Raw genomic sequence first — 22468 nt, 5'->3', positions numbered from 1 at the left:
AACGCTAAAATCAGAGGTCCGATTCCCTTCGGTGAACTCAGCAGACAGCCCGACGTGGCTTTGCTAAAAGAAAATACAAACACACGCATACAAACATACTAAAAATAATTCTAAGTCCAGTTCTCATAAACTGCAACGAATGAATTTGTTTCATCAACAAACGTTTCCTACAGTCATATTCATCTGTAGTCTTAATTTCAGACGAGTGTGGGCCTACTTCAATCACAAAATTACTATCTAGTAACTGAATAACATACTAGATACAGAAGCTTTCACTTCTAACACCAAATAACATTTTTGACGCTGAATTAACTTTAACTGCTCAATTATCAGTTATTGATAAATTTCTTCACTTTACTCGTATTTATTATAATTTACTCGCCTTTTACACTATACAAACTTTTGGTTTTTCATCACATCCTCAGTAACCCATATTTCAATTTTCAGGTATTGATCTACAGAGTTAGATTAAATTTTATTAAGCCCTCTTACTTATTGCTTTCTGACTCCCCAAGCTGCCAAAATTTTACGTTTCTTTTTTAAACAAATAAAATGTTATTGCTATTACACTGAAAAAAATATATTTGACGATCTTGTCGTTAAATCGTTTTCTTTCATAAAGATGTATTTATATTTATTTATATTATACATTCATACATTTTAAACAAATATGTAATGAATGTATTTTTTTAAAAGCAAAAATTACACCCTAAATGGACCAAACAGGTAAACTATTTTTTAATATTTAATTGCTTAAATATCGTGAACATTTTTTTCAACAAATTGCGATTTTAATAGGTGGCTACTTAAATACTCTGATGTTTCAATTAAAATGGCGGTAACAATTATAGTGAAATAAACATGCAAGAAATAGAATAATTAATTATTTTATATTTATACATAGCTTTAATAACAAATTTAAATCTAAGTAACTTGAAATGTTCTTGCAATCTATTTTAGTCTCGTAAAGTTGTAAAGCGCTTATTCTAAACTAAACCGAAATGATGTGTTTTATAACTTATATTTATAGAAAAGTAATAAGCATTTAACATTTCATTTTCTGTGATTTATCATTTTTAATAAATATAGCTATGTAGTGGTATTTGAAATAAGTATAAAGATATACCTATGCGCCGCTACTACGTAATAGTTAATGCCCTGTAATGTTAATAATATTATTATTACTATTGGTAGTACTAGTATTAGAATTACTATTAGTTGAAATACAATATTTATATATATAGAGAGAACTTTATTTGAAAACAAGTGTTAAATATGTAACTTTTATTAGTATGCCAGTTATATAGCAATAGAAAATAAAGGTATGACAAGGAGCATTTTAATGCCGGAGAGAGTCATAAGTTTCACTTAATATATTTGCTTAAAAGTTAAAGCTTCATGAAGTAGGTCAGGTAGAAAACAAAACCACAGCCAAGGTTTTTAACTACATTGTTTGAAGGTAAATGAGAATTATATGGACACTTGTTTTTTACTGTATGTATGGAAACAGCAGCATATTTAGTACAAAAATCAATTCATGTATTACATGTAACTGTTAGCATGGTCTCTATGACTGTGAGGCCAAGTCACTTATAAGCAGTTGAGTATTACCAGCACGTTATAATGTTTTGTCACTAGGTGCTTGAGTCATTGAACTCAGTTTGATTGCAGGGGGTACATGTGCAGTTAATCAGATAAAACTAAGATCTAAGAGCCTATAAAGTTTCTGTGAAAACCATTTTATGAGCTGCTTTTTAAAATTTGTTATGATGGTAACTCAAAGGAAAATCATATTTGACACATTAAAAAGATATTTTGTATGGTTAAAATTTAGAAACTGAAATTTATTTTGCTTAACCCTAAAACAGCAGGAATGTTTTAGGTAGCATTATCAGTTGGTGATGGCTGCAGTTTAGGGGTTTAAAAAAGAAATATAGGTGTGCAACATACAGAAAGTATCAAAACAAATATTGTAAGTTAGTTAATATTATTCATTAAAACATGAGATGTTATTGTATTTTCTTAATAAAAGTTATTACATTAAGAAGTTACTTGTATACTGTGGTATGGTGGATAAGGCACTCGACTTGTAATCAGAGGGTTGCGGGTTTGAATCCCTGTCACACCAAACATGCTCGCCCTTTCAGCTATGGGGGCATTATAATGTGATGATCAATCCCACTATTGATTGGTAAAAGAGTAACCCAAGAATTAGCAGTGGGTGGTGATGACTAGCTGCCTTCCTTCTAGTCTTACACTGCTAAATTAAGGATGGCTAGTGCAGATAGCCCTTATATAGTTTTATGCGAAATTCAAAGTAAATCAAAAATATATTTCTTAGGAGAGACAATTCAGTCTCTGTGGTGAATATCCTTTCTATCAAAATATCTATTGTTAGACTTTTTTTTCATTCTCACAAAGAAATGTTTTATCTTATAAAATGTATGCTAGAAAAGTATAATTTAAACCCAACACATCAATGTTTACATAATTGTTTACTTTGTATAACACCACTTACAACCAAGATATCTAGCTGTTTTACTAGATTTGATAAACAAAGTACTTCAACTGTATGTTAGATTTTTTTTTTTTAATTCTTCAGATATTATAGATGGCTACTTGTGTGATGGCAGCAGAAGAATGTGATAAAAATGGGAAAATTAATCAGGAAGACATTCAGTATGATAATAAAAATGGAAGACCTTTTTGTCCAGATAACCTTCGTCAAATTCAGTTTTCAGACCTTAGCAGTGAAAAGTCATCGTACTGTGATGTGTTCATTTTAGTAAGTACATACTTAATTTTGTCATTTATAAGTTGAATATAGTGTTAGTTTCATGCATGTTTTACTACTTTGGTAAACATTTCAGATAAATTAATTTCTAATTTTAAAAAAAATTTGACATTTGTCTCTATGTTTTGCTATAGTAAAACCACATCGAGCTGTCCACTACATTTGACATTCACATATATTGAATATTTTTAGAAATTGCCTGTTCAGTTATTAATATTTTTCTAAGTCATCAGAACAATTAATAAAGGAATAAATTAATCCTATTTATAAAAGGAAAATTGATCGTAACTTTAGACCCAAACAACTAGTCTTAGCTTTAAAATAGTTCTGTACAAGAAATTACTCTGCTGGACAGATGTGACCAGTATGAGTGTTGTAGTTTATTTTACCTAAAGATATGTATTATAATTATTTCTTTCTTCCAATGTTACAAAACACTAACTTTGCTGTAATGGATAAGCTTTTCAAAGGTGAAAAGTTTGAAGCATAATACAAGGTTTTTTAATAATAACTGGTTTTAAAATTATTAATATTTTATGTTTTTACCATAAATAGTAAGTACTATATAAATCTGTCAGAATCTACCCAGAAACACTTCCTGAAAGTGCTGAGTGCTTTGAATTTCTGACCTCAATGCCAGATATGTCCTGTGTAAATATTGAAGTCATAAGTATAGTTTACACTTAGTGTACTTTCACTTAAATGGAATTTATTATTAAAGTATTACATCACAGAAAAATAAACCAATCTTAAGTAAGATTGATAATTTGGTTTACATCAGTGAGATGGTCATTCTCAATAATGCCTAAGAAAATCACTGCAACAGTCTACCAATGCATACAAGGAAACTTATGGTTTCACATTTATTTACTTATCTAAAGAAAAAAGTAAAAAAAAGCACAACTCTTATAGGAAAAAATTTGTTGAAGAACAAATTATCATCTAGACTTCCAAAGGTTAAACCTACAAGTATCACCAGTAGTTTTCAAGTACATAATTTTCTGTTATTTCATCTCAGGAAAATAATCCATTAAGGAATGGTTCTGCTTTAACCCTTTTAAATACCAGAGTTGAGATACTTGTATATTCCAAGTATTAATTGTCTTGTGATATTTGTAGTTATTAGACTTATGAAGGTTAATATTTCAAAAAATTCTAGCTGGATATTATTTTAGCCAGTAGTGACGTCGGGTACCATAGCTATATAATATTTTTAGTTGTTAGTGACTTTGAGAACTACATATAGCTGGATAATATTTTTAGCTGTCATTGACCTTGGGTGCTATATATAGCTGGTTGATATTTTTAGCTGTTAATGACCTTTGGTACTATATATAGCTGGATAATATTTTTAGCAGTCAGTGACCTTGGGTACTGTATATAGCTGGTTAATATTTTTAGCTGTTAGTGACCTTGGGTACTATATATAGCTGGATAATATTTTTAGCAGTTAGTGACCTTGGGTACTATAGCTGTATAATATTTTACCTAACAGTCATTGTGGGTACTTCATTTGGTCATTTTTTCGTTGATTTCTCCCATGGATCATTTCTCCCAGCATAGCCATTTTCATGTTTATCTATCAGGTTGATGTCCATTTATAATTTCATCAAGATATATAGTCTCTGTTGTTGTGTGTTGGTGCTACTGGTTTTTCATCAACTGTACAAAGTATGCACAATCATTTATCAAACTTCCTGCTCTAGGTGTGATGTAAACTTCCATGTTGTATTTTTTTTATGTGAGTATATTTATTTTTATTACTTCAGGGACAGATATTCAAAATATGGCCTATTCAAAGAAGAGGAAAGAATAACTACTTGAGAAAATTAATCATTTCAGAAGGTAAATTAGGAACATTTTAACAAGTGAAATAAAATCTAACAAGTTATTTGGAAATAAAAGTTGACTGATAAACAACTGTTGTAAAAAATGGTAAAGTAAAAAGTTTGAGACATTATTTTGTATGATTCTAGTTGAATGTTGTCTAAAACATATCCTTATTTTAATGTTATTTTATAATGGCAATAGATTACATAGCTGATGTTGTTCAGGTGAAGATAACCGTACAACAGCCATAGGTTACATAGCTGAGTGTTGTTCAGATAATCTCACTCTTGTTTTTACATCTTTATCATTTAGTGCTCTTTTACTGTTTCACCACTCACTACTATTTATTACTTCATCATTCACTACTGTTTTAGTGACTTCACCACTCACTACTGTTTTTACTGTTTCACCGTTCACCGTTGTCTTAGTGACTTCTCCACTCACTACTGTTTTTGCTGTTTCACCATTGTTTTACAGTTTCAACAGTTGGTACTGTTGTAAAGTTTTAACACAGTGCTGTTTTACATTTTAGAACATAATGCACGAATGACTTAAGGTTTTTTTTAGCTTGTGAATAAATAGACAAACATGCTGAAGGAACTCTATGAACAGGTTTTCTTAGCTGTTTCTGTCTTTACTCTTGTTTTACCATATCCTGATTTTTGTTATTTTTATGTAAATTATTCTATTCATAATTTTATATATTTGTTTACCTTTATCATTGCAAAAAGACAATGAAAACAGTTTCAAGAATCTTGTGGTTTTTCTGTTTGATTCCTTTGCCGTTGGCTCCGACTTCTTGAAATGCAAGGTAGCGTATTTAAATTTATTAATTAAATATTTCACTTGTTGAAATTTACATGAATTTTATTTAGCAAATAAGTATATTTTCCCCAGTTTATACTTCATATTTTTAACCTTAAAGAAATAATCTGTGTATGGATTAAGGTATTAATTATTATTGAATGTGTTAAAATTATTTACATTTTAGTGTGTTTGTTGTAGATAAATTTGATCTCCATTATTTGTGCATGCTGACATAATATTCAGATACTATTCTTCTGTCCAGGTCTTAAGGGTGAATCATGTTATTAGTTTGTATAATAAAGCTTTATGATTGTGGCACGGTTAAAAATTTATCAAGCAATAAAATAAATTTGGTGACAGTCTTTCATCTGTGCTACAATGCATTCAGTTTAAAGTAACTAGAAATTAAACATATTTTAACATATTTAACTGAATTAACATATTCAGTTTTACAAAATCACTTTAAATTTATTCATCAGTATTATCTACTTTCATAACACTACAATAAATCTTAGATATTAACTTTGAACTTTGCTCTTCAACTCTACAATAACAACTTCTTGTAAAGTGTATAACCTTTTGTTCTGTCTAGCTGGAAATGGAATAAATACAGTTAACTAGGCTTAGCAGCTATCAGTCTCTGCTGTGTATTGAAGTGAAATATATGTTGATATTGTTGGAAAGAACATTTTCATTTCAGTGTCAAATAATGTGATATATATTGATACTGTATAAAAAAGGACATTTCACCTTTACTATCATTATCAAACAATGTGTTGATACTGTATAAAAGAGAACATTTCACCTTTACTATCATTATCAAACAATGTGTTGATACTGTATGAAAGAGAACATTTCACCTTTACTATCATTATCAAACAATGTGTTGATACTGTATAAAAGAGAACATTTCACCTTTACTATTGTTATCAAACAATGTGTGTTGATACTGTATAAAGTAGAACATTTTGCCTTTACTATCATTATCAGACAATGTGTATTGATACTGTATAAAATAGAACATTTTGCCTTTACTATCATTATTAGACAATGTGTGTTGATACTGTATGAGAGAGAATGTTTCATCTTTACTATCATTATCAGACAATGTTTGTTGATACTGTATTAGAGAGAATGTTTCATGTCTACTATCATTATCAAACAACCTTATTTGATGTACGTGTCTTATTTTCCCACAAAATAGACAACCTTATCTAGTAACAGATGTGTAGGAGACTGGTATATCAGTGTAAGAAGAAACTAGTGTGATATAAAAACTAAGGTTATAATTCTTAAAAATTAATTAGACACACAACAGTATATGCAGTAGGAAGACATTATATGTGAAGTTGGACATAATGCAGTTGGAAGCCCTTAACTGCTATAATTATGTTGTTTATAGCCAGGTTAATTATTTGTATTTTGAATTACTGTTAAGGGACAGTGAATAAGATATGTCTTTACTGTCTTATTGATTATGATTGTTTACTTTATCGGTGATCTGTGTCATCTATACTCTCCTAGTGTTTCTATATAAAAACTTATGATTCTACTTTAGGATTACATTGCTCTCACAGACTTCAGAGTTGAGAACCTAACATGTTCTGCATCAGATGCTCAGCAAAATCAGTTAGTGCCATTTCAAATTTTACTGGAAAGCTTCCCAAACTCAAATCCTGAGGTAGAAGGCCCATACTTGTGGGTAAGTTTCATATACAGATAGTTTTTTATTATTACTATATTTGTTACCTTCAGAGTAATTTTAGACTTGATATCTAATGTTGACAAATTAATGAACTAATGTTTATGTATATATGTATGTTAATAATTCATATAAGTTTGTTTTTTATGACATTGCTCTCTCATTTCCTCCTTTCTGTAAATCTTAACGTAAACTTGTGTAGGTAAGTCCAGCACAGAATTGTACGAAGACATTTTGAGAGTGCATGAAGTATGTTTAATTCTGTATGTCAAAATGTTCTATTATTTGTCATGGAGACATTTGTGAACATGATGTTTACTGCAGGTAATTTAACAGTCAAAACAAACTGCTGACCAGTTGATTCTGTTATTTGTCATATTAACAATTTTAAATGTAAATCAAAATGTAGATTAGGGTTGAGAAACCTGTGGCTCATGAACCATGTTTGGCCCTTTAAGGAGATTTCTGCAGCTCTTGGGCTACCTGCTGTGCCTACTGAGGGGGAATCAAATCTCAGATTTACAACACTAAAATCAAGTGACATTTTTGAGGGGTTAAACCATTGGGGCATTATTGCAGCTTTCAAAATGTTTTGGTCTTATGCAAAAACAAAGAAATGGTTGTCTGTTCTTGTTTGAAGAGTTACCAACCTCTGGTGTATGCAAACAGTTGGATTTGTAAAGAGTACAGTTCACTGCACTAACATCTGAACTATTTACTTTATAATTTAAGCAGCTGAAGGAACTTGCAAGATCTTGTAGAATAGAGTTATGTAAGTTGTAAAGAAGTCAAACTGTTGTGCTTAAGTTTCTTGTCAACTTTAGAGTAAAATCTGTAATATGTGTTGACAGTTGTTTATAACCATAGAATTATAACAGTTACAACTGTTAGGTTTATCCATTTTATTTAGATAACAAGAAGGGCTACACGAGAAGTGACGAAACGAGTCATTCAAGAAAAAGAGTCAGAATTACAAAACATTAAAAGAGCAAAAGTAACCACAAAATGTACAGTAGAAAATGAATCATATCAACATGGAAATGAAGAACCCTCAAGAATTGTCCCAGAGCATCAGATGTACATACAAACAAACAAAGAAGAGTTAACCATAAAAAGTCTTCCAGATAGAAGACTACAGAGATACGTAGGTCATAGAAATATGTTTCATTCTAGTTGTACGTTGTGTTCTTAACATTTCAGTCTTTAATTAGTTCTGTGTCAAGATAGTTAATGAGAACTAAATTTAGTGATAATAATTGCTCTATCTTCTAGGAACCGAGAGCTACTAACTACTCATATGTTACTCTGAAACAGCTAGAAATGGATTGTAACAGTCTTGTCAATGATGGACAGAAGTACAATATTTATGCACTAGTTCAGCAGTGTCAGATGAAAACAGCCCAAAGTATGGTGTTTTCTGTTCTAATTATAGAACATGTTCGATTAGAAAGTTCTCTTTAAATGTAATATTTGAAAAATAATAAACAAAGGAATAAATATGAACATTATGTTTTCAGTACTTAACAGAAATATAGTTTTTATCTTTTGTTTTATTCTTTGCTTTGAAACTGTTATTAGCTTCTGAATATTAAAACCACTGTTTCAATGTTTTTTAAACAATGAAAGTGAATGGTTCTAGAGAAAACACATCATTTTATAACAGGTTGTAAGATGATCTTTTAATAGTGTTTGTTACAAATAAAATAAACATAGAATCCTGATACCAAGTTAGAAACTAGTTGTCTTTGAACTGTAAATGTGGTAGATATTAAAGTGTGAAGATAGGAAAGCAGTTGTAGAAGTGAAAATATTTCTTCCTACCTGTGTTATCCTTTCTCTGTAAAATGCTATGATCTGATAAAATATTCATTAACAAACATGGGTAGTTTTTCTTGTGTATATAGTTTATACTCAACAAAATATCATATTTAACTTTCTGTAATGTTTACCATACAGTTTCCAACAAACCTTATATGGAACTTGTTCTGCGAGACCCAACATTGGATGGAATGATCTGTGTAGTTATTGGTCACATTGGACAAGCTTTTCCTGATATTCATGCAGGGGATATTGTAAGAATTCATAGACTTCAGGTAAGTGTGCTTCCTTGTACTGTGAAATACTTTGAAGTCTGACGTTCAGTGTACTTCCTAAGTTTGGAGAATTGGTGGCTTTATAATGTCTTATATGTGAAAGGTTTTGGTACTTTGTACTGTTCGTTTATAAATGAAAGCTGTTGTTATGTTCACAGTGTTTGTAGTTAAGCTTAAGGCTGCACAGTGAATTATCTGTGCTGTGGCCACCACAGGTTATTTTAGCTTGATCTTTAGCACTATAAGCTTTAAGACCTATCTCTGAGTCACTGGGAAGTAAGTATAAAGTAGCAGTTTGCATTTATTTACTATTTGTTTGAAGAATGAATTATGAATATCCTGTGATTCTCAAGGCATGCATAGAGTTATAGACTTGCAGTTTTACTGTGAAGGTGATTCCTGTCTGTTATGTATTTATTATTCTGTTGACATTATATATCAAGGAATTAGAGATCAAGTGGAAACTTCTTCACCAATCAGGTTTATTCTTAGAAAACTGATCAGTTGCTAACAATTTGAGCTAAAGCATACAACTGGAACTTAATATCTATTACTTTGCATTTATTTAAAGTATAAATGTTGCATACTCACATAATGCAACACATTAAGTTTTTATTTTTATTCTGATAACAATATGCTTTGTACCAGATATGAAAATACTTTTCTTGATTTGATTAAGTTACATTTTGAAACTATAGGTCAAATGAAACATTTTTCTACAGTTTTTTTTTTTTTTATTACTTGTGTGATCACTGTTAGTGTGTTAAGGTTAAGTTAGACTTAGGTTTGTCTGGTGTTAGATTGTTGTTCATTTCATCATTTTTAGTTTAAGGTAAAATTAGGCTTAGCATTGTTTACTCTTAATCTACTGTTCATCTGATCATTGTTAGTATGTTAAGGTAAATTTAGGCGTAGGTTTGTTCACTGTTAATCTACTGCTTATGTGGTTCTTGTAATTATGTTAAAGTCAAGTTAGACTTACGTTTGTCTGCTGTGAGTAAAATGCAAGTCCATAACAAAACCTTTTGTCAGGCACTTTGAACCAGGTTACATAGAAAAATGATAGAATCAGTGAAGGGTTAGAATATAAAGAGATGCTAAATTATGAGCATTAGTAAGTTATTAAACTTGATATATTATAATGAAATTCTATAGTAGCAATGAAGTTATTCAGATATATGTATAATACCCCAAAAAATTATTTCATTACACATCCTCTACTTGCAAAATTTCTTAATGCTTAGCAGGCTACAACAAGTAGCAAATGTGTCTAAGGTAGTAACAAGAAGAGATAATTCTTTGCTTTACATTGTTATTTACTGTTCTCTGTTTTAAGAAAAAATGACCAAGAACTTTTTTGGAAATAGTAATAATCTATAAACATGTATAATTTATAATTATTGAAATGTGGCACTATTTTAGCAAATGCTAGTGCACTAAAATACAGCCAAGATTGGTCACTTTCTAAAAACAGAAGATCAGTTTGTATTATTGGATACAGTAACATGTGTGTTGTTAGCCAAGCATGGTTGAAAAGTCAATATAATAAAAATAATAAATCCATATCCAATAATAATGTTACAAGATTTAATCTATTTGGTGTAAACATTTATGTTTTTATTTTATAATCTGCAGTCAATATAGAACAAAAAAAAGGCATAATTTACCCTCATTTCATAACTTTATATAGTGGTTATGAGATTGGTCAAATTGACTAGACCAGTACAGATTTGTTAGTGAAAATTATATAAAATATAAAAGTTTTTTCTTCATAAATGTTTGTTAACTATGTGGACATAATGAGGATTTTGCATGTGAAATTTGAAAATCTTCTGATACATAAAAGTATTTTTAATCTTAAAATGAAAAGTACTTTGTGTGTTGGATAGGCAACATGCAAAAATAAAAAAGGCATGAGAAAATATTGCTTAACAAACTTTAAGACTTAATAAAAAAAATCTGATATTTTGTGTATAAAAAGCCTCATAATGTTTACTAATAAGCTGCCAAATTTTGTGAACATATGCTTACTAATTTAAAACTAATAGCATGAAAACTATAACAAGTACAACATGGTTATGAGGTCATTCCATGTGGTGCAAAAGAATTCAGTTTACATGCAAGTTCATATTTTAGGATTTTGCAATCATACATGTTGGGTGCAGGTAATAAAATGAGTACTCACATCATCAGTTCTGTTTGTGTTTTGAAGTGTTTAGGAACTTGGTAGTCAAGGGTGTCATTATGCACAAGTTGGAGATGTTCATGGAATTTGTCACCAAATTTGCATATAGCTAGTACTGTGAATACAATAAATAATGAACTCTGATGTGCAGGTGAATTGGGCTTTAATGTGAAAGGTAAAGGTAGAACTGGAGAGAGTTGATAAGTTGATGATATAATCACATGTGAAACAAATAGTTCATCTAAAAGGATGAATTCTGTTACTTTCTAATGATCCTTTTCCCCATTTTCAGAAACTTGCCAAGGATAGTTTAGAAGAACTTACCAAATCTGATCACCTTCCACCTTCTACTAGAAATCATATACTTCAATACCCCAGAATTGCTTTTTTCTATGTGCTACCCAAAATTCATAAACCTAAATGTCCATAACACCCCATAGTCTCTGCCTGTAACTACCCCACTTAATTTATTTTCACTTACCTTGACAGTATTTTTCAACCCCTAGTAGAAATCATCCCTACATTCACATTGACTCTGACACTTCTATTAATTACACTTTCACAATGGACGTTAAATCTCTTTACACTCTTGTACTACAAAATAGCATAATTATTGCCATTAAATGTTTTCCAAAGAGAAGAAGCAATTTATGTACTCCTGCATACTCCATACTTTGGATGGTTGACTGATTTGGTACTGATTTTGAATGCCTTTAATTTTCCCATAAAAATGTATTTGTTGTCATGGGAACCAAAATGGGTCCATTCTCTGCAAACCTCTGTTGTTTATGTAAAAGAAGAACATTTCATTCATCCACAAACTTCCTATCTTTTTATCAGGTTTTGATGATTGGTGTTATAGATCTTTTGCTGGACACAATGATGAACTTGACCTTATAATTCATTAGGCTGAAACTTACCATCTCTCAGATTTACTTCCCAAATTTCTAGTCATAAAGCTAACTTTTTAGACATTACTACTGACATTTCTACACCTACATTTAATACCAGTGTGCACTACAAATCCATTGACAACCATTCCTATTTACATTTTAATTCTTTCCATTTCTCTGAGCACAACACATTATTCCTAAGGGACAAATGCTACATTTCAGATGTTTGAACTCCAATAGCACTGACTTCAGGTGTAAAGCAAACAACATGACTTGTTATTTTAGACTCCAAAACTATCCTGATAACACAGTTGCTACATGTACTTTATCACAAGCTGACTGTCTTCAATCTAAGGACAAACCACACAGTGACAGAGTTCTTTCAGCTATTACATACCACCTTTTAACCAGACAGATTAGCAGAATTGTCCAACAAAACCTTACCTTACTAACAAGAGATAACATATCTAATAACATTTTTACCACCTGCTGTATATTTCTTTCAGAGGAATGTGAAAGACTGTCTAGCACTTTCCAAATTACAGACTGAAGTGTCTTCACTTGCATGTACTATTGGAACTAGTCTGTATAGAACTATTTGTTTCACATGCAATAATATCACCAACTTATCAACTGTCTCCAGCCCTACCTTTACTTTTCACATTAAAGCCCAATTCATTTGTACCTCAGAGTACATTATTTATTGTATTCACAGTACTAGATGCAAACAACTCTACACTGGCGAAACTATATGGAGATTTGATGACAGATTCCGTGAACATCTCCAGCTTGTACACAACAGCATCCTTGATCACTTAGTCTTTCATTTTATTGTTTGTCTGATCATTCTTAGATGAAATAATAATTTCCTGCTGTTCTGTTTCTTTGACTCACTGTATAACAACTTTTTTCAACATTATAATCTGTCTATTGCAACTGGTATGATGTTGATGTGTCGGGTTAATAGTTCTATTAAAATAATTTTTAATTTGGAACAATATTTAATACATGTGAGCTCTAACATGGTTTCAGTTCCTGTGCTTTAGTAATAGGATTTCACTGCTGGTTTCAGGTAGACAGGTACAGAAATAGTGTCAAAGGAAAGTGTTTTTCCCCTAAAGATATTCTTGTGTTTAGTGGTGTCCGTGGAAGTTCTTCATCACCGAGATCTGTAGCTGCTACTTACAGTTATGCTGAACACGATCAAAAGAAGGTACGTACAGTGTACACAATTAGCTGTCTTTCGTATATGTTAGCTGTACAGTAAAATAAAGCATGTACTTCCAGTACTTCAGTGAATATGAATAATTTTTAAATAAAAGCAGTTAAGCTGAACATTGAACTAGAATGTGAGATAAATTTCTCTGTGTCTTCATTTAGTATTAGTAATGGATATCAAAATATATAAAAAAATTAGGGCTACAATTTCAATTACTTTAATTTACTTTTGTTTATTATCTTTGTATTATCTTGATCCAAAGTAAAGAGATTCATCAGAATTTTAAACCAGTATGACATTTTATTAATGTCATATTAAGCTTAAACCAGAACCTACAGTAAAGATTTATATCATATTCTGTCAGTGTCATTCTCAGTCTAACTCAAAGATACAGAGTAGTTCAGTGTAATATATGTTTCAGTGTTATGCTAAACCTAAATCAAAAACTTAAAAGTTTGATATTGCACTATATCAAACTTATATTAAATCAAAGCCACAAGTTTCAACAAAATTTATTATTTGTGTTACCAGTCAGAAAAATCCTGTAGAGCATATTGTTATGTTCTATCAGTTTCTTGCTAACCCTTAAGTACACATCTTAACAGAGTAAAAATTTTGTTTGAATCATAAATCAGGAGTTTCAGCAAAGTTTGTCCTAAATTGGTCATATTACTTAAAAGTTAATAAGGATAGGATTGTGTTTCATGTTTTATGTTTGTTAAGTGTATTAGTTTAATAATGGATATGTGTGATAAAATATATAAATGTTCAAATGTTTCAGAAAACACACATTCAGTGAAATCTAGAAATCGTGTCACAAAGATAATTATTAACTAAAATAATATCATAATCACTGGTGTACTTCATTATTAAGAAAAGAAAAATGATGATCAGAAAGACAAAACAACAGTCAGATTTTCAAGTTCCATTCTTACCTAAATTCCCAACACCCTAATAACAAGTTCACATCCAAACTTGAAGTAAATTGTTCCATACCATTTCTAGCTGTTGGAGAAGATCAACATTTTTCTACCATGTTTCTCATAAATGAACTTGTACTGACCTCTACACCAAATTTAACAGTTTTATCCCCAACTTTTTCTGATTATGTCATTGTTTAACAGAATTTTTAATATTTGTTAAAATAATTCTGTTTTATACAAACAAGCTACCTTCCTACATAAACACATGTTAAATAATGATTATCTGACTGATTTTCAAATGAAGATTACACACAATTTCCTAAACATATTCCAACCACCAGCCAATGTGCACATTGCCCTCAGATTTCCCTTTGATATCTCTTCATTTTATTGGTTCATATTTCCTACAACTAAAAACAACTCTCTTCTATAATAAAAAACTTCTACCTACAAATTCAGCTCAGATGTATATATATAGATCTAGCTTCTGCATTAAACATTTATTTAAATACAAAGACGAACTACCAAAACTTCTATATTCATGGCTTGTGTATAAATATATATGTAGTGACTATAAGGTCACATACACTCAGGAGTATCTAATAGAACGGACTGTCCACCATTTAAATCCAACCACTCATCTGAAAACACAGTCACAATATTTCATTTAACAATTTCTCTGTCATTAACACAGAATTTTCAGACTATATATTAAAGAAAGTTTACTCATAGCTAAATACATGCCTGAATCTTAACAACTCATAAAATACATTAGATCTAAAATTATTTTAAGTTTTCAGACAAAGAAAATAACTTTTAAACTTAATATGAAAATTACTTTGCACTCAGAGCAGTCAATACCTTAATTCCACATATTCACAGACAAATGTTTGTAAGAATACTTAATTAAAGTTCATATTGTTTTGTCTACTTGTCTACAAGAGTTATAATATTTATTGAAAGCTTGTCAAATTTTCAGAGTTATGTTGACCTTTTGGTAATTACAAGGTAATATGTCGTGTTTCTTTAGTAAAAGCCATAAAAAAACTTTGAGACCCTTCATAAATTCAGACTGTGCATGTCTTGTTTGTGCTTATTCTCTGGATCAAGAGTTATATTACATTTATCTGGAAAAACCTACTGTTCATAATAAACATCTAAAGGGTGAGTAATGACTATCTTGTTGGCCTCCAAATGCTTTAGTAACATACACAGAGAAGTCAAAAATATATTTCCTTGATGTGTAGATAATGTACTCACATGAACAAGAATCCTGGCCTGGCATGGCCAGGTGGTTAAAGCATACGACTCATAATCTGAGGGTCTGAATCCTCGTCAAACCAAACATGCTCACCCTTTCAATGTGATGGCCAATCCCACTGTTTGTTGGTAAAAGAAAAGCCCAAGCATTGGCAGTGAGTGATGATGATTAGCTGACTTCCCTCTAGTCTTACACTGCTAAATTATGGATGGCTAGTGCAGATAGCCCTTGTGTAGATTTGTGTAAAATTCAAAACCAAACAAAACAAACAAGAATCCTTTGTTGTTATTATAATATCTAAACACAAAGAAAATAAACACAACATTATTATTTTCTATTTTCTAAGTTAAATAAGGCTAGAATAAACACCACAGGATTCTTGTCTCAGCAAAAGGGGATGTGTACATGCTCTTTAAGAGAATAAAAGTGTACATTAATAAATGCTACTCAACAATTCTGATTTAAGTAGATGCTAGCATTGTTTCTTATAGTTCCAGATTAGGGATAATATGTGAATACTATATGATCAGTTTTGAGTTTGCTTTCAATCACCAGAGAAGCTCCTTGAAAGTAATAGTGGCATTTTTTTCACCAGGTGGAAGAATTGAGAGAATTTGCATCAACATCAGAAAAAACAATGGAACCTGGAGATTTTGCTGATATTGTTTGTCAGGTGAGAGAGTTTGTGATGTATTAAATCACAGTGTAAGTTTTATCACAACATTTGGTTAGAAGCAGTTTAAATGCTGTCCTAAAGAGATAAAATTTGGATTAGAAGCTGTTTAAAAAAAACAAGTCTCAAAGTGGTGGTGTGTAGATTAGAAGCAGTTTAAACATCATATTGTGATAATATAAACAACATAAACTTTTTAGTGGATCACAAAGATCTGAATAAAAGTTCAATTAATTAATGAAACAAAGTGAAAATTGACAAATAATTGTTTCTTGTTGTATCTTGTTGAAGAAGTGCCATCATGATTTTGAAGCATCATAGAAACCTTCCATAACATTTCAGATAATATTTGTGAAATTTCTTCTACAAGTGTGTACCAGTTTTGTTTTCAAATTTCTTCAACTCGGTTGATTTAAGAGTAAAAAAATCATTTCTGTTTCACTTGCCAGTTTAAATCTAAGTCATTATTATTATTTTTTGTAAGAGTTTTCTACTGAATTCAGTGACCAACAGATTCTATGTATTATATAATTGATGTATTATTGGTAGTTATTGTAACATGAGTTCTATGTATTATAGGTAGTTCTTGTAACACAGGTTGCATGTATTATACAATTAATGTATTATTGGTAGTTCTTATAACATGGATTGCATGTATTATACAATTAATGTATTATAAGTAGTTCTTGTAACACAGGTTGCATGTATTATACAATTAATGTATTATAAGTAGTTCTTGTAACACAGGTTGATGTAATATAATTAATGTATTATAGGTAGTTCTTATAACACGGGTTGATGTATTATATGATTAATGCATTATAGGTAGTTCTTGTAACACGGGTTGTATTGAGTACATGATTAATGTATTATAGGTAGTTCTTGGAACACAGTTTGTATTGACCACATGATTACTGTATTATAAGTAGTTCTTGTAATGTATTGATTGCATGATTAATGTATTATAGGTAGTTCTTGTAACACAGGTTGCATTGATTATATGATTAATGTATTATAAGTAATTCTTGTAACATGGGTTGTAAGGAACTTGTTGAAGTATAAATAATTTTTGTAACCAAATCTATCTAAACATATGAATATGTGTATTTTTGTTTTTTACATTCAACTAGACTGTAAATTTCATTTTGACCACTGTTTGATGTTTTGGATTTGTATAAAGTTACTCAAGCTATTAAACATTTTTCTTGCTGCAGGTTTAGCTCACTATAAATATAGAAATGATTGAAAGGGTGGAAATTGGGAAACATCTGGTAGAAGTGATCATTGCTGTATTAGGTTTATTGTTTTGCTGCATATGGAGATAAGGAATAATGATATTTTGGTTACAAGTTCCAAAAAATCCAATTAGGAAGGGATATCACAAGAATTATCTGTTGTGAATTAGGCAACTGAGTTATTTAGAGACACTGATCAGATGTGGAAAATTTTTATAGATAAATTTAAGTATTCAAGGTAAATATGTTACTTATAGAAAGAGATGGGAAGCTTCAAGCAAAAACCAATTTGGCTCACAGAGTTTAAGAGATACAGTTGAAGAAAGCATCTTAAATTTAAATTGACTGTTATACCAGGAAACGTAGAACATTATAGAATATCAAGAAAGTTGGTGAAACAGGTAATTAGGACATCCAAAAGGATGTATGAAAAAATTAAGCTGAAAATATAAAAATTAAAAGAAAAAATATGTGGAGAGTAAATAAAATGTTAGAATAGGGGGTAGAACCCTTTGAGAGATGGTAAAGGAAGGCTAGTATCTGATGATTATGAGATCGGTGGATTATTAAATTTTTCTTTTTCTTTGGACTTTGCTAACAAAGATTTAAGCTGTATTCCACATCCTGAATGGCTGATAAATGAAAATAAGATCAAATAATATGAGTACATTAATTCTGAGCTGATTAAGAAAAAACGTGGGAAGTTTAAAGAATGATGAGGCTCCTGGACCAGATAACATTTCCCAAGCTGTTGTGATGGAAGTTAAAGATTGGATATGTGAGCCACTTATTACTGTTTTTGTCATCCATTGAACAGTTGGCAGGTGTCAGAGAATTGGAAGTTAGCTTATGTCTCTCCTATCTTCAAGGGCGCTAATAGTAGTTGTCCCTTCTTACATCAGTGGTAGGAAAAGTTTTTAAAAAGTCTGGTAAAAGATACTTTGAAAAGTCATTTTACAAAATTTAGAATTTTATTGGATTGTTAACATAGTTTCATTAACTTAAAATCTTGCCTTACAAAACTTTTGACATGCTTTAAAAATCTTACTGCTTATGTAGATGAGGGTAAGGTGTATCAAGATTTTCAGAAAACATTTGACAAGGTACCAAGTGAAAGGCTGGTACAAAAAATGTCTTGGTCATCTTCAGATATTGTATTGGCAATAAACTCAAATGAGTTTAAGAAAACGTTTGATCAGTATGACTACTAAGGGATTGCTTTAAGATTTGTGTTAAATATATAAGTTTATTTTGGAGGATGGAAAGCCAAGATGGGCCAATAGGTCCCACGTTGTCACAAAAAGTTGTATGTTATTACTTTAACTGTGCAGTGTATTAACACGTGAAATAGTTCATTACTTATACTGTGCAGTGTATTAACACGTGAAATAGTTCATTACTTGTACTGTGTTGTGTATTAACAGGTGAAATAGTTCATTACTTATACTGTGTTGTGTATTAACACTTGAAATAGTTCATTAAACATACTGGGTAGTGTATTAACACCTGAAATAATTCATTACTTATACTGTGCAGTGTATTAACACGTGAAATAGCTCATTACTTATACTGTGTTGTGTATTAACACGTGAAATAGTTCATTAAACATACTGGGTAGTGTATTAACACCTGAAATAATTCATTAAACATACTGGGTGGTGTATTAACACCTGAAATAGTTCATTACTTATACTGTGCAGTGTATTAACACGTGAAATAGTTCATTACTTATACTGTGTTGTGTATTAACACGTGAAATAGTTCATTACTTATACTGTGTTGTGTATTAACACTTGAAATAGTTCATTAAACATACTGGGTAGTATATTAACACCTGAAATAATTCATTACTTATACTGTGCAGTGTATTAACACCTGAAATAGTTCATTACTTATACTGTGTAGTGTGTTAACTACTGAAATAGTTCATTTTTCATACTGTGTAAGTGTATTAACACCTAAAAAAATTCAATTTTTGTACTGTGTAGTGTATTAACACCTGAAATAGTTCATTTCTCATACTGTGTAGTGTATTAATGCTTTTTTTGTGTAACCATGTGTTCACATGTTACATACACAAGTTCTTTTGTCGCTAAACTACTATACTGAAATACTAAAAAAACTAATTTTTTAAAGTGTATCTATAAATTTGAATTATTTTAACAAAGTATATTTGATTGGAGACTCATTATTTTCAGGTTGTAAGTGTTGCATCCATTAAAAAAGGTCAAATTGTTGTTCTGAGAGTGTGGAATGGAACTAAACCTTCCGAGTAAGTTTCTCTGTTCATACACAGTGATTATTCTTTATCATTTTCTGACTGAGGACCAGAGACACATTTTATTATATTAATCTGTGATTTTGCCTGAATATGTGAAAGAATAGTAAAATTAAGGTATTATGAAATTCAACTAGAAAGTCTATGTTTTGTTGAACATTCTTGTTCTAGTTGGAGAAATCAATGAAACATTTGAACCAAGGAAATTCTGAAAACATATTTACCTTTAATATTATCAGAATATCTTGTATTAAAAAACTTTCTTGGAAAATTTTACTAAATGTGTCAGTTAATTAATATATGATTTTTTTATTTTTTAGTATTTTAACATAAGTGTAAGATGTGTGTTTTTATGTAAATAAATCAGTTATCTGTGTGTCTTTCTTGTCAAACTCTGTAGAGTAGTATCTGTGAATGAATGAATTTTATCTGAATCACATTTATAACCATTTGGGTTGTTAATTATCAAGTTTAGATCAAGAGAATGAATAACTGTTTCAGTCCTCAGTATTTCTTCACAAATGTACATTTACCAGTGAAGGTATATCAGTATTTAGTTTCTATTTTTTTATGTTTTCTATTGATGGAGGTTCTGCAAAATGTACAACTATTCTAATGCTCAAATACAAAACCAGTCACTTAGTGGAAAACTGGATGCATCATATTTCATTATGGATTTCATAAGAGTGTAGCACAGTAAGTCACTATATTGTTTCAGACTAGTGTGCAAGACTAAGCACAAATAGGTGCTTGAGTCATGTGAACATTTGTTATTTGAGACAGCACAGTTCTAGTTATGTATCTGCATGCCCAAGTGATTGGCTAGAAAAATTATTCATGATTTTTGTGTATGTGTGTGGCTATATAGCTGCATTAAACATGTAATCTTTCTGGGATTATTGATACAGTACTGCAGTAATGTTTTTTTACAATGAATGTTGCAAAGGGTTCTGTGACAAATTTGATGCCAGAAGATTTCCATGGATTTAAATAGGTTGACAACCACTGATATAGAAGACACAATTATTAGTTTATTAGTTGGCATACCCATCAAGAAATAACAGGTTGAAATGTGTTTTATAAGGTTCCTGAGAGTCTCTACTCTTACTTCAGCAAGTAGGACTACTTATAGCCTAATTTAAGCATTAGGTCTAATATATAAATGTAATATAAGGCATAGCTGAAACACACTACTTTATTCAAATCCTTTGTAATTTTTATCTTGCATTTGCTTATATTTCAAGGTTACAAAGTCTTAGAAGCCTTTATTAAACAACTACAAAGATATAAACAATTAAATGTTGTTTAACTTTATAAAATGTGATAAGAGACCCTATGGTACTATTTGTTTTGTAATTAAGTATGAAGTAAAGATGTAATATGAAATAACATATCCTAGGCCCAAGTATATAAAAATTTCTCATAAAATAAAATATATAAATTCAGTCCCAAAACTAAATCAGTTTTGAATTAAACAGTTTTTCTGTTATATTACCAGTTATCAAAAAGTAAAAAAATAAACCCCTTTAGCAAATCGACATGTATATCATACATTCAACATAAATATTGTTGGTCTAAAAACAGTATCAGGTGATAACTCTGTTCTTAAGGGACAATGTATATTGTTGAGCATTACCAAAAAACAATCAAGAATTTTGTGAATGACAGTAATTGGTGTATTAGCATCGTATGGCATATGATACATTACTTATAAAATCACATTGGATTTGTAAGGAGTTAACATATTGGTACACAGTACATGTTAGAACCATAACAGATTTATAAGGAGTTGATACCTTGGTACAATGTATGCATTAGAACCACACTAAATTTATAAGTAGTTGACACCTTGATACACTGTATTTGTTAGACCCATGCCACATTGCTAATGAGTTGATACCTTGGCACACTGTATTTGTTAGAACCATACCAGGTTCATAAGGAGTTGATATCTTGGTACATTGTACTTATTAGAACCACACCACATTACTAATGAGTTGACACCTTGGTACACTGTATTTGCTGCCTTACTTGACACATTGTTTGTGTGAAAAGAATGAAAATCTTTCCCAGAGGAGTTTTACTGTTTAGTCCTCATTTAGAACTAGAATTTTGTATCTTTAATCACTAATGTGTAATGTATGACAGAACTATAATATGACCTTTTGTTCCTTCAGTCACTAGTAAATCTTAAGTTTGCTTTCAGTTAGCCATCATGGTATAAGAGTAAGTAGTCCATTTTAAAATAAAGATGTTCCAATACTGTTTTATCCTCTTTGTAATAGTAACATCCAAGCATGTGATAGCATAGCTGTTGTCTTAAAGACAGATTCACTGTTGGAGAAACAAGCTAAAAACTACATGTTTGAAGTTTGGGCATACGACTGCCATAGTGTTACTGCAGAAACTCTTGAGGTGAGAAGTTTGAAACTTGTCTTTTTTGCTCAAACCAGCAATAAATTCATTAAGTTATTTCTAGTTTCACACTCAGTTTAGAATGCAGGTCTTTCCTATCTTTATAATTTTCTGTTGACAACAGGTGATAATTTAAAATTTAAATATGTTTACAAAATTT

At 30.4% G+C, this 22468-nt stretch overlaps 2 protein-coding genes across 9 annotated transcripts in view; one reads left to right on the top strand and one right to left on the bottom strand.

Moving 5' to 3' along the window:
* LOC143244042 (exocyst complex component 6-like) overlaps window positions 1–22468 on the bottom strand; it is a 285728-nt gene that overhangs the window by 121253 nt on the left and 142007 nt on the right. The window lies entirely within an intron of this gene.
* The window catches only part of LOC143244036 (protection of telomeres protein 1-like), a 35020-nt gene continuing 13359 nt past the window's right edge, over window positions 808–22468 (top strand). For 2 of the 4 annotated variants that reach the window (XM_076488011.1, XM_076488009.1), the window contains exons 1-12: window positions 808–1459; window positions 2603–2785; window positions 4564–4639; window positions 5356–5435; window positions 6990–7133; window positions 8044–8277; window positions 8406–8538; window positions 9090–9226; window positions 13377–13517; window positions 16303–16380; window positions 19814–19887; window positions 22179–22308. In XM_076488011.1, the coding sequence (XP_076344126.1) occupies window positions 2612–2785; window positions 4564–4639; window positions 5356–5435; window positions 6990–7133; window positions 8044–8277; window positions 8406–8538; window positions 9090–9226; window positions 13377–13517; window positions 16303–16380; window positions 19814–19887; window positions 22179–22308 (1401 nt within the window). In that variant the 5' untranslated portion in view covers window positions 808–1459; window positions 2603–2611. The remainder of the gene's footprint in view (window positions 1460–2602; window positions 2786–4563; window positions 4640–5355; window positions 5436–6989; window positions 7134–8043; window positions 8278–8405; window positions 8539–9089; window positions 9227–13376; window positions 13518–16302; window positions 16381–19813; window positions 19888–22178; window positions 22309–22468) is intronic. The other 2 variants (XM_076488010.1, XM_076488012.1) reach the window with 2 other exon arrangements.

This window comes from Tachypleus tridentatus, chromosome 2 (assembly GCF_004210375.1).
Source record: "Tachypleus tridentatus isolate NWPU-2018 chromosome 2, ASM421037v1, whole genome shotgun sequence".
Classification (NCBI taxonomy): Eukaryota; Metazoa; Arthropoda; class Merostomata; order Xiphosura; family Limulidae; genus Tachypleus; species Tachypleus tridentatus.
Note: the sequence above shows the minus strand (reverse complement) of the source record. Positions and strands in the feature narration are given on the sequence as shown.